This window comes from Nannospalax galili, unplaced genomic scaffold (assembly GCF_000622305.1).
Source record: "Nannospalax galili isolate Female #2095 unplaced genomic scaffold, S.galili_v1.0 scaffold974, whole genome shotgun sequence".
In the NCBI taxonomy this organism is placed as follows: domain Eukaryota; kingdom Metazoa; phylum Chordata; class Mammalia; order Rodentia; family Spalacidae; genus Nannospalax; species Nannospalax galili.
Genome location: NW_008335438.1, coordinates 998,481 through 1,020,877, shown reverse-complemented (window position 1 = coordinate 1,020,877; position 22,397 = coordinate 998,481). Strand labels below are relative to the sequence as shown.

The window sequence follows — 22,397 nt, the reverse complement described above, 5'->3', positions numbered from 1 at the left end:
AAGCACAATGGATACTCTCCAGTTCTCAATTTATTGCCTAATTTTTGTACGAGAGCAACATCTCTTGCATTGAAGGTTTGAATTTTAGATGGAATTTTCCATCCGTTTATGAAGAGTTTAGTTTTAAAAACTTCCAGCAGATTTAAGATGAACCTATTGGTTCCTGTGATGGCTATTTTCCTTTCTACACAGAAAGTTAAGTGCTGTATTGTATATTCAAGGATTCTTTCAATAGAGCTGCTGGCCCACTAATATGTTTACAGCACTTCTTTCTTCACCTCTTGCCACTCCTCAGTCTACACAGCTTCTGTCCAGTTGCTCCTGAATACGAGAGAGCAGTTGAATGAAATGCATTTGACACCTTTGCATGTTGAAATTCCCAGGACTGAAGAACTGAGACCCACTGACATTAGCTAGATTTTCTTTGTTACTGTAAAGGGCTGAAGAGATATTTCTGACTATTGCATTAGGGGTGGAAAAAGTTTCCTTTTGATTTACTAGGGGCCTTTCATGCTCTGTTGACAAAAATGCTTGGTGCAATGCTTGCCTGTCTTGGGAAGCACAGCACTCAGCCAGGACCAGGGAAAGCGCTTTCTTAAATAAGCTTGCCTTGGTGGGGCCCCTAAGCAGTCCCATCTCCTGGATTTTGTTTCTTCCCAGAGACAAGTGAAAGATTTCTGCGACCTCCACAGATTTCCTTTTCACCATATAATTCTGTTTTCATGGTGACAGGTTCTGCTTCTCCTCAAAGCGTTCAGTATCAGATTGACAGCTTTAGACTATGCTCAGAAGGAAAGCAGGCAGAAGGCATTTATGCTAGGGCGTTTTCTCCCTTTTACTCCAGCATGGAGACGATGGACAGATTTTGTTTTCTTAGGCTTCATCTCTTCCTTCCTTGTTTAGCATCATGGATTTTTATTCTAAATACCTTATTCAAGCATGAAAGAAATCAAACAACATTGTTGCACATCTCTTAGATACATGGGCCATTCTCCATCCATTCATCCATTCATCCATCCATTCATTTACCCATCCACCCATTCATCCATCCATTGGAGCATTTCATTAGCCCAGGGAGGATGAATTCCACCCCTAATTTACTAGGTTTTTACTCTGTGTTAGCATTGGGAATATAAGCAAATGTGAAGCTTGCAGTAGAGTCAGAAGGAGACATTTTCAAAAGCAATAATGCAACATTAAGGACTAGCAGACCTATAGACAAAGTGAAGTAACCAAATAATCTAATATTGCTACATTAAAAGGGCATTAGAAAGTGATATTCAGTTATAGAGATGGGGTTGAATAAGGTGATTACCTACTATAGTTCTGCCTTTGGGTTTGTATTAAGCACACACATTTGTGTCTAGCCGCAGCCCACCTGCTTACCTAAGTTATATTACTGTAATAATAAAGCCTTCATTAAATCTGTACTCTTTATGTGAAATAAATATTTGATATCCAGAACTATACATGCACACATGTACAAACACAGACACCCACATATACACTTGTATACACATACACACACACTTATCCATACATATACTGGGTATATGTGTATATATACATATGGGGTAGGAGGAATGAAAGAAGAAGGAGGGAGGGAGGGAGAAAAGGAAGAAGAGGGAGGAGAGATAAAAAGACAGTGAGAGAGAGAGAAAAGGAGAAAGAAAATGGATATTATAGCTAGGAATTATGATAAGAGCAGTTTCCTAAAATCTATATTTTGTGTCAACCAAGGTTACCTAAGGGAGTATGCATTTTTCTTTTCTCTAGGTACCTGTTTTATGTTTAGCATGAATGAGAATATACAGTAGAGATTACAGTGAGGCTACTTTCTTTTAATCCCTCATAGAGAGGTCATAAGACAGAAAGGGTGATCATACACTATGAGCTATTAGTTGAACTTAAACCAAACACATCTAGTTGCTGGCAAGAGACATTGGAGTTTTATGGGCAGGGATGACCCAAGTGACTCCACCCCCTCCAATGTTAGTCATACCAGATGACTTTACTGCCTTTGTCCCCTTGCCTGGAAATCCCAGTCCTGGAGTGTTTAAAGTACAAACAGAAGACAGAATAATTGAATGTCGACAGAATATTTGGATTCTATGATGCTCTAGAAGCCCCTGGGAGAGTTGAGGAATTGGCCTCCAATATGATATATTAAAACTAAACATTGTAGTCATAGGTTATTTAAGACATTTTATTTATTCTATAGCACCAGGTGGAGATACAAAATTATAAATCATAACAATAAACTACTACCACATTGTTTTATTCTGACAACCAAAGACATATGAATTTGGCTATAAGTATGCAATTTAAGAGTTTTTGAGTGAAATCAATGCAACATGTCTTCTGTCTTTCCTGACTGCAACAAACTCTGAATTTACTTTAGGAAGCAAGCCCCAAACTGATTGGCACACCAGCTTGGACACAAGTTTAGACTGCACGAATGATTGTACTCTAACCTGTGGCTAAGCAAACATGTTCTTCGTGTCTCCAGAGACTTGGTAACTAGTTTAATTTCTGAGTTCAATCATGCAAGGTATGGAAGAATCATCAAACTGCAGACCTCAAAACTTCTCAAATGCATTAAATACAGAGGGACAAACTAACATGTGATTTCAAATGATAAAGCCACTAATTAAGTCTATATATGACAAAGAAAAAAAAACTTGAATTTAGGCTGATTCTGTCACACTCCCACCAGCTTTCTACCCAGGTTGGGTCAGTCATTCCATTTCATCTGTTGAATGATGTGAGTCACGGACACTGGCATCTTCAGGATCTCTGGAGTGGCCATTTATGAGGGTGTGCCGCTATGTGATGTCATTAGTAATATTTGCATTTTTGATTTTTTGTTGGTTCCATTCCCATGATCATAAGTAAATGAAGTGGAAACAGATACCAGCTTGATTGTTTTCAGTAAAGGCAAAATGCATTAGATGATTCTAGATGTGAAGATTTCTTAGAGAAAATGAGAAGGGTAGTAAGACATCAAGCACAATAGGCATATGATAGTACCAAATCTGATGCTCAGAGAACTTGGACTCAGCCAGAGTCTTTCCATTGTCCTACTGCAAGCACATTTAGTTTAGGCAATGTCACATAATTATGTTAAATGAATGTGAATTTTACTCCTTTTTCAATCTACTTTCTATTTAATCTGTAACTTTCTTTTGATTATAGAAGTATATATCAGCTATAAGTATAAGGATTTTATATCTTCCTAATGTTTACATATATTTAAGAAACACTCTAATAAAAACAAAACATACTAGGGGCTCTCAAGATTCCATTTCTTATTTACTATAAAAGTTTGATAAAAAATACCATATTTCATTTGAATTTCCGTATCATTGATTGAAGATTGGAGCCCCCTGCCTAGAGACTTAGTTCTGGTCCTTAGGCAGAACAGCACAGTCTCAATGGTAGAGCTGTTGGGTTAAAGTTGACTGTTCCTGTGAATTCTATACTCGACATTGATTTTGTGGTCCTTCCCTACATCCACCTCCAAATGCTCAGCTGCACCTGACTGAGTGAGAGTCTTGCACAATGGTTGTATCTTTCAAATGCAGCCTTGATTTCAGTAGGAGAGAAGACTCCTCCTCCAGGTGTGGGGGAGAGGCTGGTAGGGATCTATTGGCCATGGGAATTACCAAGAGGAAGTGGGGCACCAAAGGTCGTGGATCACCAAATTTAAAAGAAAATCACTGGAACATATATTTGGCAAAGCACTAGTCTCTGCTCCCCAACAATGTAGTCTTCTGTTTGTTCTTTTTGGCAGGACAATAAATGAGTTTGTCATAGCTGAGGATGGCCTTGGAGAGAGTTGCTGCAGCTGCTCAGCCAACTCCTATAATACAGCACAAATCCCCAGCATCACGATGAGGTGATAGAGAACATCTGTGAAAGAGAGCAGGTGAAGACAGCACTGAGAAATAGTTGTAGGTCAAGGACAACTCAACTAGAGTTAAGACAACAAGAGTGTCAACTCAGGGCCTTAGGCAGGTTGTTGTAAAACTCCCAGTCATTTCTGTTTGTTCTCTGGAGACCCCATTAATCATTTTTTAACCAATACAAAGACCCAAACACAGAAACCTGGACTGTGGACCTTTGGCAAACAGACACACAAGCTTAAATCACAGAGTAAAAGTACATTTCGCTAAAGGGCTTTCCCTGGAGAATGTTCCTTTAAATTGAGAAGCCAGCATTGGAGTTGATTTACATAATTTCTTATAATGATGGTAGTGAAACCTACATCTCTGGGTTTACAAATTACTAGAATTGCCTCACCCGATCTCCTTGCATTGCATAGCTACTTTCTTCTCTGCCAGTGAGATCCTGGGTCTTAGCTGAAATTGTTCTTCCTCTAAGGGGTCTCTGTATTGCTTAATGCCCTGAGCTGTAACTAAGTAATTCAAATGACAGCATGTATGCTAGGGGCAATTATTAGCCCAATTTCCCAGCAGAAATAGGAATGTGGAGTGGCGATGGCATCATCCAAGATTACTCCATTAGTGAACAGCAGAACTGTAATAGGGCTTCAGATAGTCGCTAAATGAACAGATTGTTGAAAATCATGTTCTCCAAATGCAGGGATCCTTGTGAAGCCACCTGGTGAGGCTTTTCTCAGGGGGTGGTGTGGGATCTGATAGTACTTCATCTACTGGAACCCCAGTTCCTCCCCCTGGGGCCAGGGGCTGGCTGGAGAGAGACCCCTCTTCACCTGTCCCCTCTCTGCCGCAGTCAGGTGTACTTTAAAATATATGTTTTCAATGAAAGATTTTGATAAGCCAAAGTAACCCGCTTTAACACACCACCTAGATGAACATCCACTTCACAAAAGCATCCCCCCACTTGCCCATTTCTCAGAAATGACTCTTGTCCTTACCTGAGAAGTTATAGAGACTGGAAAATCCCCTGCCTGGAGTAAGCAAAGAGAGAGAATGCAGGTTGAAGGAAGTCATAGAAGAAGTCTCAGAACTGTTTCTGACACATGACCATGTTCTACCCCTTATTAAACTATGACCCATTGTCTTAAAGAAAAAGTTTTTACTAATGTGTATAAACACCTCCTCTCACACCATTTTCTCCTTGGCTCTCTAAAGCTGGGGCTGGCAAATATTTTATAAAGCACTAGATAGTAAATGCTTTTAGCTTTACAAGAGGCCATGTGGTCTTTTGTTTTACTTTTTTTAGACAGGGTCTCACTATGAAGCCAGGTTGGCCCACAAACTCACTATCTTCCTGCCTCAAACTCCTGAGTACTGAGGTCACACCTGTGTGTCACCACACTTGGCACGGCCATATTGATTCCATTGCCACTAATACACATTGTCACTGTAGCAGAAACGTATCTGTAGACTGCCACCTAGATGAACAAGTGTCTGTTTTAATAAAACTTTAGAGGCACTGAAATTTGAATTTCACTGAATTATTATCCATCATGCTTTTCTTTTTCTTTCTTTTTTTTTTTTTAACCACATAAAAATGTACAAAACCTCTTTTAGTTTGTGGGCCACACACAATCAGGGGGGCAGCGACTTGGCCATGGGCTGTTGTAACTGTGCTTCAAGGTACAAGTGCTAAATTCTATGCACAGGTCTGGCTTACCCTCTGGTCACAGTATTTTCCAGGTCATCTTAATGTTTTCCAGCAGTCCATAAGGCCTGGACTGGTCAGTTCCTGTGGCCTTCCATTCCTGGAGCACTCTGCTTATCCCCCCTTTTCCATAGGGTCTACTATCTCTTTCTCCTTGCTAGGAAGGCAAAATCCTGCAGACAGGGCCTCCATGAGGCACGTCTATTTCTGAAACTCCAGCACCCAGCCCAGACCAGGCAGTACAGCGTGCTTACTGAAGGCTTGCTGAGTTGTCCTTGACATTCCTACATGTGTTTTTCCATTCCCATTGCTCCCTGCATACTCAGTTTGTAAACTCAGCACTTCTTGATTCCTTGGGAACAGTTGGATTTGGGCCCAGATAGGACTTTTCAGGGCAGTCAACTAACCTCGCCTCCTTGGGTTCCCATGATTAAGGGCTCCCCCAATCCCTACTGGAAGACTCTAAGAGCAGATGAGGGTTGTGGTCACAGGCACTGCGGGTTTGACAAAATGTTCAAACTCGCAGTGCCTGTGGACACCTCCAGAGTGCACGTGACTATTGGGGAACAGGCTTACTTCGCAGGGACAGCTCCACCACCAGGACACCCCCTGTCTGGTCCCGCATCAGGCGCTTCCGTTTGTCACAGTTCTGAAGATGCGGAGGGGCAGGAGGAGAAAGGAACAAAGAAAGGAAAGATGAAAGAACAGAATGAGATGCATGATCCAAGTCCCCAGTTACCATGTTTATTCCCGTGGGAGGAATGGATACGAGGCCTTTGGATAAGGAGGAAGGCTTTTCTTCCAGGGACTCCCGTTGCAGTCACTGGAGAAGCAGACACTTGGAAAATGCCCTCTGCTTTATTTTATACTTTATTTTAATGCAATATTAACACTCATCCTTTGATTAGCTTGTTAAATGTTTCCTTTCTTTTCTCTAGCTCAGCATCCTCTGACCCTTTGCCTTTATCTCTCTGTGTTCATTAATGTCCAATTTCTGGTCATATGAGTTGACAGTAGAGATCATAACCTCATTTCTGCTGGTTCCTGTAGGCCACGTGGGCCTACAGCCTCTTGTTCTTAGACTCTCTGAGGCCTCCAGGTCATAAAGGCCAGAGAGGGCAATGACTTAGAACTCAGCATTTTTAAGTCACTGAGAAGGTATTGTCCAGTTAAGTAAGCGCCAGAATCACCTGATGGTTTGTGAACACAGGGTGCTGGCTGTTCCTCTTGCTGTCCAATCAACCTTGACCCAGAATTTCAGCAGCACTTCTCTGAAGAGTGGCCAATCTAGACTACAGTCATTCTCTATTTGAGTTTTGTCTAGATCTTGAATTCCTTTACACTTTAATCTTTTTCAAAGCATTTCCATGTCTGTTGTTACTTTTTATTTTATCTTACATTGTTTTCTGAATTGGAAATACCCATTAGAACCAATGAGTGCTATTGAAAGATGAGGAAACCAGGTCAACCAGGCTAAGTGAAACATGCCAGGTTGGTAGGTTGTGGCAGCAGGGTGGACAGGCTGGGACCTGCACATGGGACCCGTACCTCCCAACTCAAACCCAACTCTTTCAATACCAGCCCCCTTGGGGTAACTTTCCCCTTCCAGAGCCAGGACCCTCACCACTGGGCAGGAGAGCTTCTCACTGTCACAGATGAATGTCTCACAGTGCAACCAAACCTTAGAGAGTTTGGGGATGTTCTGGAATCGGAAAGCATTGAATTGGAAGGTGGCTCTGTGATCCTTGCCGTTCTCATGCACGAGGACTGTTTCATCCATGGGACAGCTGGTGGACATGGGGAAAGGGAATGTGAAGTGTCATACTGGGGAACTCCAATAAGTGCTCTGAGGGAAATTTGCACATACCAGCGCTCTGCTAGGTTTGTATACAGCTCTTTTATCTTTCAAAGATCTTTGATGGGTAAGTCATGCCTCATTTGATCTTCACAAGTGTGAAGTCAAATTGAGAGGCTATGCAGATGGATATGGCTGTTTACATCCTATAATAGAGGGGAGTGACTTATGAGTGTCTACACATCTGGTAAGTAGCACATCTGGGCTAAAGAAGTGAAATCCCCAAGAGCTTAATCCCTCCTCAGCACCGACATATGGATGACCCTAAGGTAACACATGTTAAGGACCACCATGATGGGAGCAGCCTTTTCCAATGTTGCCATAGACAGCTAGGCTTCAGTCATACCCAATACTTACCTCTATGTGTATTATGATGTTTTATCATTGGAAATTTGCATTTATGTTCCATTACTTAAATTATACATATATAATTGCCTTTGCAGAAAATATGGTCCTATTTTTCATATAAGCATAGGGAAAAATGACTGGAAGGAAGTGTCTAAATATGTATTTACCAAGACCAAAGCCGGACCTCTGAGAGTTCACAAGAGAGAAACAAGGGGTGAGGTTGTACCTTCCTATCCAGGCCAAGGGTCAGAGTTGTTTCTGTTAGTGGTGACCACGGCAGTGATGGAGCCTTGAGAATTTTCCAAGTTATGAAATGAGGATTTTGAGGATCGTTTGGTCAATAACCCTGAGATCCTCACCTGAACCCAAGACATGAGGCCTTAAAATAGCTCCTTGTAGTCAGAGTACCCTAGGCATGGTATCAGTCAGTGGAAAATAATGTAAGTGGAGCTTTGTGGAGGGGGAAGGGAAAGTGAATAATGGATAAGCCTAGATGCCTTGGCACCACAGCTTCTGGGAGCTGGCTGTGGCACCTGTCTCTTAGTGACAGCTACCTCCAGATGGTTGGATGATGGCAGGCCTTTATAATGTTGTACACATCCCCCATATGGAATTATCCTTTGAGGTGGGTGTGTACTTATACGTACAGGAAAATATCTGACAATGTACCTATCTTGAAAAGTACAGTTTTCACCAAAAGGGGCCAGTGTGAACAAAAAGTATCCTCCCAAGCTATCAAAAGTCACAGAAAAAGAGACCAGGCTATACCAGGCCCACGGCTCTGCCTTGACTCTGGAGAGCAAGCATTACTTACCCCTTGTTAATCAGCTGCCACTGCAAAGGGTACATGAAGTCAGCCGAGGGGGTGGCCCAACAGCTGTTCAAGACCACTTTAAATCTGGAAATAAAACAGCATCACTAAGCCTTATTCATAGAAATATCTGATGATTAGAGTCTTTTGTCTTTTTTCTTTGTATTTGAAAATACAGACATAGAGGAAACATACTTACCGAACGCTTAACCCTTTGGCTTCTACTCCCGCAAACAGATCTGAACCGATTTCGGATGTTTCCAGGACGAAGGGAGCCTCTTTCTTGGTGGAGAACTTGGCATTCTTAAGAAGGAAATGGGGACGCTAGGCATTATGAAACTGCAGAGAGACCTCCAGGGCCAGAGAAGCTATACCTCTGGGGATGTCATCTTAGAAAGGGTGAGACACACTGTATATTCTAGATTTTCTGGTCGTGGTGAGACATACTGTGTGTCTCATCAATGCCAGCAACATTTGACAGATAGAAAAAAGTGGAACCCAGGGATGTTGAGATGCTGAGTTTTAAATCATTCATGGCCAAGAGGAACCAAACACCTACAGCTCCTCTCTGTCCTGCTCACCTAACCTTCTTGTCTGAGCATGTTTTCGCCTGGGTTCAAAAATGTATGTTCTGATTAGCAGAGTGATTAATAATAAAAACAATACATATAACTTAATGATTGCCTGCTATATGTTAGGTATTATTCTACATATTTGGATAGTTTCTCTATCAGGGTAGTCTATGTATTGAGATATATTTGTAAACAAAGCAAAGATATATCTCCAAATGATGAGTCTTTGCAGGAGAGAAAGACAGTGACAATAAGAAAATTAAACCGTGTATTCGACTAGCATGTGGTATGTTATACAGAAAAACATACCAATAGCAAAACAGCTTGGAAACATGAGGAGAGGCAGGTTGCATTTTGTGCGTGTATGTGTTTGTGTATTTGTCTGTATGTTTGTATTTGTACATGTAGGTACGTGTGTGTGCAGGTAGTTTGTATGTGCACATGTGTGAGGCCAGAGGCAAACCTTTGGTGTGATCCCTTAGGTACCATCTCTCTTGAGTTTGAGACAGGGTCTCTCACTGGCCTGGAACTCCACAAGTGGTCTAAGCTGGCTGACAAGCAAGCCACAGGGATCCACATTTCTCTGCCTCTCTAGCACAGAGATTACAGACATGGTCCATCACACTCAGGTTTTTTTGAACAAGGGCTCTGGGTTCACACTGAAGTCCACATGCTTGTACAGTGAACATCTTATCATAAAGTCATCTCCCAGTCCTACGCTGCATTTTGGAATACAGAAGTCTGGGAAGCCTCATTGAGGAGGTGGCATTTGAACCTGGATGGAAGAAAGTTATAGAGGAGCCATGCAGCTGTGGAGGGAAGAAGGCAGAGGCCCTGGGGCAAGAGTGTGGCTGATACCACAGGGAGGAGGCCCAGGAGGCCTGAGAGGCTGGTAGGTGGAGCCAGTGGGGTTAGAGGATGGTTGGAAAGTAGAAAATAAAGCAGGAAATGAGAGCTGAGAAGCTATGGAGTGGATCATGGACAGTGGCTTGAATGTGGTGAGGAGCCATCGCTGACTGGCTCAGGAATAGCAAGTTCCAGTCACTGGCCCATCTGTATGGTCTACACCTGCCATCCTCTTCAGGTAATTCTGACTGAGTTATTAGGATAAAAGAACTGTTTCCAGTTGACTTACCCAAAGGAGGCTCACTTTCCATTCTCTGAATCTTGTGTTCATTAAACATCAGAGACAAAAACATTAGATAGAAGAGTAGGTCCTGGGAAAACTCTAGATCTCACTACTAACTTGGGACACATTAGGAGTCAGCCTTTAGGACTCATTTTATCCATTTGTGAAATGGGAACAGCCTTTTGTGATATTATAGGATGGAAACATAAAGCTTAGACAAGGCTACTGTTTCAAATATTGAGTTTACAGCCTTAAGGATTGGAACTTGGTAGGCAGTCACTGGCAGAATTGATATTCACAAAGATATCCGATCAAAATGAACTTGATCTCTTACAAGCCACACACACAGGGTGTTTGTGAGAAGACTTGGACTCTCTCTTTTAGGGTGCCTTGGGTTTTTTTTTTTTTTTACTGGATGCCAGTCTAGCCAGGGCTCCCAATAATTAACTAATAATGTTCTTAGTCATAAAAGATTTACTTAGCATTCAGGCTGAGGTGGAACCTTTTCAATGGTTTGTAAAATTCCTTCTTACTGCCTAAAATTTATTGATTTTGAAGGGAACATTTCCAAACATTAGAACTAACCTGGAAAGTGCAGTGTAGACCCCAGCCTAGCCCAAGGTACTTCTACCAAATCTTTCTCCTGGGGAATCAGCCATAATCAGATGTCTCTAATTATGAATGACTGCCTGATTCTGTGTCAAAGTGAAGACCAGGACCTGTACTATTCATTTCGGAAACAGACGCCTTTTCATGACTTTTCTTTCCATTTTTCACCTGATAGCTACAATAATGCTTAGCTTGTTTCTCCTTCCCTACCTTCCTTCTTGGCTTGTTTTAGTTTTAGGATCTCTCTGTTTAGCCCTGGCTAGCCTGCAACTCACTCTGTAGACCTCACTCTATGAGTGATAACTCATAGTCACCCTCCTGCTTCTGTCTCTCAAGTGCTGGGATTACAGAGGTGTATGTCTATGCCTTGTGTCTTCTTTCTTTCTTTCTTTCTTTCTTTCTTTCTTTCTTTCTTTCTTCTTTCTTTCTTTCTTTCTTTCTTCTTTTTTTTTTTATGTAGCCCTGGCACTTGCTATGTAGACCAGACTGGTCTTAAACTCACAGAGATCTCCCTGCCTTTGCCTCTAAGTACTGGGATTAAGGGCATATGCTACCACGCCCAGTCCCTTGCTTTCTTTTTAACATAAAAGTTAAGGACTTATTTTCAGATATCTTTGCCAGCAAGGTATTATGTACTAGGAAAGCTCATTTGATATCCTAAAAACAAATACCACATACACTATTCATTCACCCAATAGAATGGATGGATGGCCTAAAAAGCCATGCTATATGGTTCCTTTACTTGACAAAAAGGTTGAGTCACAACTACTTAATGACCCGAGTTCAGGACAAGTATCCCTGGTTGAGCTTCAGTTCATGTGAGAAAATCTAGTGCTGTTTTTGTTTGCAGTGAGATGGTGATAAAACAAAAGTGAAAGTGAATATCTAGGATGTAGTACTGGTGTTTTCCAGAGCCTAGATGGTCACCATGGCCCACTATGTCTCATATTGGCCCAATAAGGACTAGAATAAAACATTTCAATTCTGGTGCCCCTTTGTAACAGAGGCACTGGCCAACTGGCTCATGCTCAGAGCAACTAGGATGACAGACAAACCTGTAGGATAATGGTTAATTGAGAAAAGATGGGGGTTATTTGAAGGACTGTGGCCAACATAATTTCATGGAATTATTTCAGCAGACAGAACTAGGACAAAGGGGCAAGACTTCAGGGAGTCATATTTCCACACGCTGATCTAAAACAGGAAGGTCCAACTCACCAGGGTCACTGGGAGAGGTGGAGAGGCTACCCCTCAGCAGTCCTGCAGAAGCACTGTGGACTTTGGGCAGAAAGTCAAGGGCCATCACCTCTGTGGTTTCTTCTGGTTATGGAAGCATGTGCTCTTAACCTCTGTCATTTCCTTTTGCTCCATCCCAAGCCTTTCCATTTCTTTTTAGTCAGCTAAGAAAAATGGTCAGTACTGTTTGGATTTTTAAAAGTTAACCTAACCTCAGACTGATGTTGATATCCAACCTTATCAAGACAACAAACTTAAGAGCACTCAGAGTTTCCACATTAAATAGGGCCCAAGTCTACAATCATGAGAACAGTTTTTTTCTCAAGCACTTGTCATGTGCCAGGCCCTGCGCTGAGCTCTTCCTACGGATTATTTTACTGGGTCTTTGTAAGAGATGGAAGGGATAAGTGTTACTAAGTTCATATTTTACAAACGCAGAGATGGAGGCACAGAGAGTCTAACTGTCCGGAGGTCATAGTACTAGTCAGTGGTGGAACCAGCCTTTGTGGCATGGCTCAGTTTTAAACCAAGCTGCTTCACTACTTCTGTAAACCAACTGCCTTCTTTTGTTTTGGCTTGGGAGTCAAAATAGCTTTCCCCTGGGAATTCCAACTGTGAGTCTTTGGCCAAACTGAGTGGGAGGAGATGGAGAGAAAGGAGAGAGGAAGCATGCTGAGGAGAACAGTGCATTTGGGGGCCTAGCTGTGGACTTCCTGGAATCCTAAGCAATTAGCAGTGTGTTGGCTCCATTGTGCTATGTAGGGCATGACTGTGTCCAGTAATTTGATGGAAATGTATGCAAGAGGGAAGTTGTTGCTTTAGAAAGGTACAAGAATGTCAACGTGGAAAAAGAGAGAAGTGGGGAAAATACCAACTACATGGATTAGGCAGCAGAAACCCAGCCTGTCATGGGACATGAACCAGAACAAAGGTATCTGGATAGCAGAGCCCTCTTTATTCGAGTCCAGTTGCTCTGGAGGGGTCTTGAGGGGTGGGGCTTTGGGAGAAGAGTTTAGCCTCATTTCTAAATAGTTCAAGGAAGTAATTTGTCTGTCTTTTGCAGTGGATGGCCTGAGGGTGAAGATCGATCATCAACTGATCCATCGGTTGGTTGGTTGGTTGGTTGAATGATAGAATATTCTCCTCCTAATTTGAGGCTTCATGTCTATTTCTACAACTCAACCCTCTGTGACTGATGGTGGGAGATGAGTTTTTGAAAATCACCAACTATTGTAAAAAGTTCATTGAATCAAATCTATACTCTTACCCTGTTAGAATAATAACCATTCACTTTGGACAGGGACATAGTGAAGACTATGATCCTGTGTGGGTAGTTGTTGCATTGCCTTGGTAGCCTACACTGCAGTGCCTCTGATGACAGGTCAAGTGACCATATGAGATTCCTTTCCTCTGGTCTAGCTACTAGGGATATGAGATCAGGGGTAGATCTAAGTTTTAGGGAAACTTGAAGTTTATGCAATTTAGAGAGCTTTCTTTAATAATATTTTTAAAAATTTGAATTTCAAATTAGACATTGGACCTTGTGGGGAAGGGCCCCGACACTGCACTTCATGCCCTTTATAGTAAGATATCTCATTTATGGAATCTGTGTACTTGACAAGATGATCCTCTAAGGCACCTGTGTTCTCTTGGGCAAATCCCTTCCTTCTTTTTGGCTTCACATCCTTATCTGTAAAATGGACTAGGTTATTTTAGGATTCCCTAGTGCTCACTGCTGAATTCAGCAGGGTTAATGGCTTCCAGGGTTAATGGCTTGCAGGAAGCAAGTTCAAAGTTAGTGGAGTTCCAGGTAGGGTAGTGTTTTCCCTCATGAACTTAATGGGTTAGATGTGTTGTTGGCTAAGGATACCTTCTAGTTCTAATGCTCTGCATAAAGGTTTGTGTTTCTGCCTGTATCTTCCTCTGGCCAGCTGGGCCAGTGTCCCCTCTGTCTGCCTGTGTCCTCACTTGAAGCTTCAGTTTAAAAACAAAGCATCCATTCTAACAGGAGAGCAGTTGGGCTAATGGCCATTACATATTTAGTTTCTCTGGAGCACTTTATTTTGAGAGAGACCAAAGTGTGCCTTCAACTTTAATGTCAACACAGGCAGCAGGCCCAATTAGACAGTGAGAAAATCTATTTATTGAAAGGCTTGAGGGATGAAAGAACTAGGTAGCAGAAGCCAGCCCTAAGTCTTGTCTTTAGCTCTGGCCTGGTCAAGTAGCTCAATATTTTGGACTGTTTTTAAGATCCTAAGGATAACTAAATCCCTGAAGTGGGTTGCAGTGGAAACCAATCTTAAGAGTCAGACATTGGATGTCCTGCTTTCTGTCTAGTGACCTTGCCTTAATTTTCATATCTGCAAAATGGGAAGATTAGGCTTATGTGTCTATGGCATCTCTCAGCTCTTCTATTCAGCCTGAGTTGGACCTACTGCTGTACCTAGCCATCAAGGATTTTTAAAGCTAAACCAAAGCATATGTCGCTACTTGGATTCTAGAAGAGGGCTCTGCCTAGAGGTTGGGAGAGAGTGACTCCCTAGGAGATACCCTGTTATCTCCTGGGAAGGCTACAACGTGGCAAAGGGACCCTGAACTTACAGTGTAGAAGTTGAGGGACAACTGGCTTTCAAATGTGCCCATGCTCCCATTCTTCACATGAACTGTGGCCACTCTGAAATGGGGAGAGAATTTTGCATAAGGACTGAAACAGGCCTGATTGACAGGGACTGTAGCATCCATGAGGTGGCCAGCCCTCCACTCCCAGAGCAGCTTACCTCTGGTCAAAGGCAGCCTGGTTCACCAGGTAGGTGGAGTGGTAGGTGCAGGAGAAGGAGTAGTTCACAGGCTGGTTTTTCAGGATCACTGTGCTGTCATTGGAGACAATGTGGCTGTAGAAGTGGTAGATGGGGGGCTTGTACTGGAGGAAGGAAGAAAGCAGTTAGGATGGTTCCTGGGCCCCCAAGATGGGGCATGAGAATTCTGGGAGAAGTGGTTAAAGATGAATCTGTAAGAAAGCCCAGGGAGAAGTGAGTGTGATAGAACACGTTTCTGATTCTGATACTTGGGAAGTAGAGGCAGGAGGATCAGGAGTTCAAGGCTAGCCCCAGCTACAGAGTGAGTTTGAAGTCAGTCTGGGCTACATGAGACCCTGTCTCAAAAAAACCAAAACAAGAGGGGCTGAAGAGTTGGCTCAGAGGTTGAGAGCGCTGGCTGCTCTTGCAGAGAACCCAGGTTCAATTCCCAGCACCCACATAACCATCTGTAACTCCAGTTCCAGGGGAATTCAACTTCCATGGGCATTGCATGACATGGGGGCACTTACACACATGTAGGCAATACATTTATACACATAAAATAAAAATAATAAATAAAATATTTAACAAACAAATGAACAAACAACAACAACAACAAGAGCAGTGTGACGGTGCACGCCTTTAATCCCAGCACTCAGGAGGCAGAGGCAGGCAGATCTCTGTGGGACAGAGACCAGCCTGGACTACAGAGTGAGTTCCAGGCCAGCTGGGGCTACACAGAGATCCTGTCTCAAAACAAAACAAAAACAAAACAAAACAAAAAACAAATCCCAGTAAGGAGATAGGAATGCTTATCAGGAGCAGTAAAACCCATTCTTTGTGGGTGAGATGATCATTTTGCAAAGAGTTCTAAAATCCCTTCAATTAACTTGTTTAAAATACTCTAGATTAATATTATGTGCTGAGAAAAAGTCCATATATTCATTGCTCTTCTGATCAAAGAATTGGTTCAAGAATCTCTGTTTCCCTGCATCAACTTTTTAATGTATTTCCCTTGTCCAAGTATCTGAAGTGAATATTATGTCCATCTTCCATTTCTAGAACGTCTTCTAACTACGGAGCACCATTTCTGTGATTCTATCCTCTGGTATGTTGGACTTAAAACTGACACTTAGATTTGCAAAAGACCTTGGACATTCAGTTGAAAGAAAATGGCCTAAAAGCACAGTATGGTTCCTATTTCACCTCACTAGGCTATACAGAAATAGGACACTTTGTTTAATCTCATTCATGGCTCTTCCTACCACATCTCTGAATCCTTGGGGAACTTCAGGAAGAGGACTTGGCTCTGGGAGCTCTTTGCTCTGAGGCCCACAAGTATATAATCTTCTGGTAATCAAGACAGTAGAAATGCTAGACCACAGTAAGGGGAAAGCCTCCTTTTATAACCATGCACCGGTTGCCTCTATGACTGCTAAGAGTTTGTGGTTCCTTTTGATTCCATGATTCCCTGCCATGGATACATCACATGACCCAGTTTAGGATCCTATTATTCCCTAGTTACTGCTTTAAAATGCTCCTCCAAATGCACTTCCCAGACTTTGAGAAAGGATGACCCATTGATTTGCCCATCCAACCCAGAGAGGTAAGGTCAGAACTTGAAGTGTGAAGTGTGCTTTCTATTCACAGAGGAAGCGGTGCAAATCCACAACAAATCAGGAGAATGAAAGTCAAGTAAAAGAGCATTGAGGGCTGCGGAGATGACTCACAGGGTAAAGTGTTGTTGCACAAACATGAGGACTTGAGTTCAGATCCCTAATACCCATGTAAAGAACTGGGCCACAAGGTGTGTGGTTATAATCTCAGGGATTACTGGGAAGCAGAGACAGAGAATCCCAGGGGCTTGCTGGCCAGACAGTCTAGGTTAATCAGCAAGCTCCAGGCTCAGTAAGAGATCTCAAAAGATAAGGCAGATAGCGATAGAGAAAGACATTCAAGGTTGATGTCAGTGTCAACCTCTGGCTTCCACAGATGCATGCATAGGTATGCACACCTGCACATATGTACACACAAGCACATACAGAGTCATATAAACTAGGTGAAAATGAAGGTTTTTAGTGGCTTCTGCCTCCTGGGAAATGTGGGTATCAGGATTGACTTTTAAAAAGAATTCAGTTCACTGTGAACCCTAAGGATGACAGCAGACATTCCTCAGACCTGTTGTTTTATCTTAAGCAACTCTGTATTATGAGGCTTGGCCTTACCTCTGACTGGGTTCCACAGTAGGACTTGTTTTTGGGTGACAAATCTGGGATGACAAACTGGTAGTAGCCTCCTTCATGGACCCCGTTGTAACACAGTCCCCCAAGAGCCAGCTGATGGACTTCCCATCCATAGGGACACTCGGGGATTTTAGTGATGATGGTTTTGGGATAACAAAACACAAGAATGACATCTGGAAGAGCACACATGGGTATTGAATCAGATACGGCCAGCATATCAGTGTGAAGAGCTGAGGATTTTGGCCACCTCCAGACACTCAGAGCAGCTGGGTAAAGACACTTTCCTGCTGTTTCTCACCAGTGGGACAACTTACCCCAAACTTCAGCTACTGAAGTTCTGTTTTTATGATTGATGCTGTATCTATTCAACATTTATTTAATTGGGTCCATTTAAAAACTTTATCTTAGAACCAGTAATTTATTTTCTTTGGCAGTATTGAGGATTGAACCCAGGGCCTCTTGCTTGCTAGGCAAGAGCCCTAAAACTTTTACTTTATTTTTAAAAATATATTTGTGAAATGACAGACTGATATCTATATATATATATGCACACATACATGTGTTCCCAAGAAAATGGGCAAATTACTTAAAATTTAAAATATCCCCTGCATTGTTTCATGCCTAATACTATAGAGCATTGTTTTTAAGGCATGAGGCACACATTTAATAGTTAAACATATTAAAAAATAGACATGTTATAGAGAGAGAAGAAAGGAAAGTATCATCTAATTTTTAAAAGTTTGTTTCCCTCATACATGTTTGCATCCTGTGGGAGAAGTCTGACTGACATGGTAGGCTTCAGTACTCCTAATTCATGGAACATTTACATTTTCCTAACAAAGCCAGCAGGGAGCCCTGGCTGTTCCAAGGTGAAGAAGATTCAGAGGACTTCCTTCATGGAAGGCAGGATGGCTGGAAGGCAGTATGGTACCCTGGTATACCTGCTTTATTTGGAGTGCATGATCTAGCTGAGGCGTCTGCAAAGACAGCCAGCAGGACGAAGGCCCTCACCACCATTGCTTTGCAGAAGCAGATCTTTGCCAAGCGGCCAGACCAAATTGGCCAAGTGCTCATGTGGCTTCTGGGCCTCAGACTTCAATCTTCTATATTAGAAACATGAATGAAAAGTTAAACCCAAGAGTAAGAACAAGCGTCATATATCTTGAAGGGGCTTTCCAAGGGAGACCAGAGATGTTGTCCGGGGCTCTTACCGTTTGGCTGACTCATCAATGTCACAGGCAGTTACTCATGTTCCCAAGTCTTTCATTTTCTCGGGACTATGTGTAGCTGCTGCCTCTCAGGTGCTCCCCACCCTCCAGCTCCGGGCCTACTTCCACCTTTTATAGCCCCAGGGTGTAAGAGAAACCAACTCCAGATAAGTCACAATGAGCATGCATTATCCACTGTGGGGGCAGTAAAAGAGAATGTCACACAATAATCCAAAGGGAAGCTCACTTACCACCTGCATCTAATTTCTTTTACTTTGTAGAGTTAGAAAACCACTCCACCTCCTTTTACTGCCTCAACCAGGATTGGAAAAAGAAAAAATAAAACTCTAATTGGAGACAATTTTTTTCCTGTACAGTTCCGGATAATAATTTTCTTTCTTTTATGTTTTTTTTCTTGTTTTATTTCTTGCTTATTTTTATAGGTAGACAGATGCAACTTTGAATTAAGAAGACTTCAGTCCAGCATTTTCACATCTGGCAGTTAAACAGAACATAGACTGTGTTAATGCAAAAAAATCTTAAAGATCATTTTTCTTCATTGTTTCCTGGTGTCTATAACTTCTCCTTGAAACACAACTTTAAGTCACCAAGCCTTTAGGCTTCTAAGCATTATTAGTCTTCCAGAGCAATAACCTTGGAAGAAGGAACTTGAAAGACTCTCCTATAAATTAGTCACACAACCAGACTCTGATCAAAACATGAGGGTTGCTACCTATGTGGTGATTCCAGATATAAGCTTGGGAGCACATATAATTCATGTTTTAGAAACATCAGGATGTATCTCACAATCAGTAAATTAAGTATTATAATAGCAATTACTTATTTCCTCGAAACCTATTATGAAATTAACTGTGTGTTTTTATAATGATGGCATCAAAGAATTAAGGAAACAGCTACGTGGCAAGCCTTTAAAACTGTGACTCTGCTTCCTTCTTTGCAAAGTGGAGGTTGTAACCCTGCTCTGACCTTGGAGCAGGAAGAGAGCAATGAGGTGAACATTCTCAGAAAACAGTGAGACACCAGACACACAGACTTACATAAAAAAGGCGATTAATAGTTTCTGATAATGTGTGTATCCCATGAGTTGCATTGCTTTCCTTAAAAGAACCACAAAGTGTTTCGCTATAGCGTTAACATGAAACATATCTGTATTAGATAAGATGTATACAATGTATTTTATGGATATGAGCCAAATGGGCTGAGGGGAGCATTTAAATATTTTAACACTGGGATGGAGTTCAGTGCTGGAAGCATCAGCAACAATCTCCACTGTTCTCTAAAGTTCATTCCTGAAAACAAGAAGACACTTGAATCTTACATGTATGGATATTGAGTTTCTCTTCCCCAGGGGTTAGTACTAATTCTCTGTGTACATTGTTCTCTCTGTTTTATTAAATACTTGTTTAAGTCCCTGTGGTAGGTATACTAGTCACTACACTCAGCCCTGGAAGACACAGAGATTGTTTCTCCTCCTCTACCTAGAAACTCGTGGGGAGGGCAGTATTGAGAGCAAGGGGAGTATGTGCTTGGAAGATGGGATGGAAGGCTGAGAGAGGAAGGAACAGGAAAGCCAAGTGAAGTCACAGAAGCCTAAGGTAGCCCAGATGCATGAGGAATAGGCCTTTGATTTATCAGAAGTGATTACCTATCACTAACGGATCAATAGTGCTCTTTTGCATGTATTGGGATGCTTGTTCCCATTGCAAGAAGACCTTTTTCTTACCTTCAAATGTGTGTTTCTTTTGCCCAACTTTGACCCAGGCATGTTAGCAGTGTCACCCTATCTCTGACATGGGAGACAGAACTCACTCACAGAGAGGGCTGTTGTGGAAATTTCTATCATTCCTGTCTTCAGTGAAAATGTGTGATGAAGTCTGGAAAGACGCTTCAAGGTACTATGGGTAAGGCTGAGGAGTTGGACATCTGACGTGACCCTAAAGCCCAATTTGACCATTTATTGGCTGGTGCTCTTGGGTAGGTATTAGGTTCTATCAGCCTTAAATTTCTCTTCTGGAAGGATGTAATTGTGCCTGTGATGTGGTGTTATTCAGAATATCAAAACCATAATACGTAGTACGTGTGCTAGCCTAAACATGTCTGATCTTCCTCTTTGAGGACAAGACAACAGTAATCCTTTTGTTTCTGGGCCAAATTATACTTGGGAAATATAAAGATGAGAGTCTATTAGGAATGGGTCCAGGCTAGGGAGCGTACCTCAATGTCACTGGTGCTGATTATGGCACATTCCACTAAGAGCACAGGTTCTGGAATCAGATGTCATGGCTGTCATATATCCAATGGTATGACCTTGAGCAAATAACTTGACCTCTTCAAGCCTTTAGCTTCACAGCTCTACAATGGGCCTTCTCAACTCCTATGACTGACACAAGTACAGAAAGAAAGAGTTCCTGTAAATCGCTTAGCACAGCCTGGCAGAATCGGCAGTAAAGAGTCCCCACTGTAAAGCATCAGCATCTAAGGTTGGTATCCTCAGGCGGGGATGACAAGTCCACAGTGTTCCCAGATGAACTTTGGGCGTTTCTATGGTAACAGTCCTCTCTTTGGAAGCCCACCCTAACAAAAGAGCAGGTGCTTTTGATTTGTAGAGAGGCCAGATCAGGATAAGATTCGGAGACAGCGAAAGAGGTCTCTCCTACAATTTCTTGGAGCGGAGAATCAGCTAACAATCAGGTACGTGATGTGATACTCCTTTCAAGAGTAAGTGGAATGAAGGTGGGGAAGTGGATCCCACTTTTGTAGCACGCTGGTCTCTAGATGTTTAATTTCTGTAAGAAACAGAATGGGACCAAATAGGCTTGGACCAAACAGTATTTGATACTGGATTTGATAAAAGGCAGGAGGCTTCTATTTTTCTAGTAATTACCCTCCACTCTGATGCCCCACCTAATCCTCTCTCTGTTTTCCAGTGTTGCTCTCCTCTCCCCAGGTGCACCTAGAGTCAGGCACCACTAGAAGATGGAGCCCCAAAGCAGATCTCTAGCTGAGACCATTGCTGCTTCCTCAAACACATGCAAAACTGTTTGGAAGATCTTATCAGTCCCAGGATTATGGAAGAGCCCAATAAAGAGTGTTTTATGAAAGACATCAGAAAGATGAGCTTATGTGGCCTGCATCGTTGTTTTATGAATTGCCAGGCAATGGAGGATACCTTTTCCATCTGAAGGTCCTGAGTGATTTGGAGAGCTGACCTAATTGCCATTTGCAAAAATTCCAATGAACATGTTCCTCTGTAACTGGAAAATCATATGTAGGTGATGGAGGAGTCGAGGCACAAGGATCCCCAGTGAACTCCTACTAGATGACAGATGAGACTTTAAAACTAAAGCTAATAAGCATGCATTAGAGTTTTAAAAGCTGCTTTATTAACGTGTTTCTTACAGTGCGCTGTTTTGTGTTCATTGAATGCTGGGTTAAATGGACCCCGTTGTTCCCTTTAAACTCTGAATCAGGCCTTCTTCCACTCTGTGGGAGGCTGTCTGCCAATTTGCAAATGAGTGGGTGTTTCATTCTAGACTTTGGGTGGCTCCAGCCTCCTAGTATGCCCTGGGAATGAGTAATTCTCCAGAGAAAAGTGGGAGAAAGTACATTCATTAGGGGAATAGAGAAGCCAGGAGAGATCCTCTGCTGATGTATATCAGAGTCGGAGCTGGAAGCCCTTCCTCCCCCATCCCTCATCTGACCCTGCAGCCCACCAGCTGCACAAAACCCTGTGCACTGAAGCGCTCAGAAAAGTCACACCTGTGTTGTTTTAATCAGTCAGTTTGGTGTAATGCAACTCAGGTGTGACTTTTTTCTGAGCACTTCAGATTGTGGCGAACTGGCATGTTACGGGTTGGAAACCAAATTATTTTGGGCCATCTTTAGCTCCCTATATAGCCATTTGTTGCCCACCTCTGTGTGTGACTTAACATCCTCATGAATATTTAGGAAATCTTTTTG

At 42.3% G+C, this 22,397-nt stretch overlaps 2 protein-coding genes across 2 annotated transcripts in view; one reads left to right on the top strand and one right to left on the bottom strand.

Moving 5' to 3' along the window:
- Nucleotides 1-3,201, top strand: part of LOC103731771 (guanylate cyclase 2G-like) — a 47,244-nt gene extending 44,043 nt beyond the window's left edge. Inside the window, exon 22 of the mRNA XM_008830240.2 lies at nt 2,402-3,201. The gene's annotated coding sequence lies outside the window, so the exon portion shown is untranslated. The remainder of the gene's footprint in view (nt 1-2,401) is intronic.
- Nucleotides 3,202-3,835: 634 nt separating this feature from the next.
- Tectb (tectorin beta) lies at nt 3,836-18,354 on the bottom strand. Its single transcript, XM_008830163.2, has 10 exons — nt 18,150-18,354; nt 17,191-17,381; nt 14,948-15,090; nt 14,772-14,844; nt 8,824-8,927; nt 8,628-8,711; nt 7,235-7,397; nt 6,187-6,259; nt 4,901-4,933; nt 3,836-3,912 (listed from the first exon to the last, which is right to left on the bottom strand). The coding sequence occupies exons 1-10, from the start codon at nt 18,280-18,282 to the stop codon at nt 3,863-3,865; spliced, it is 1,047 nt and encodes a 348-aa protein (XP_008828385.1). The 5' UTR covers nt 18,283-18,354; the 3' UTR covers nt 3,836-3,862.
- Between the last annotated feature and the right edge of the window lie 4,043 nt (nt 18,355-22,397).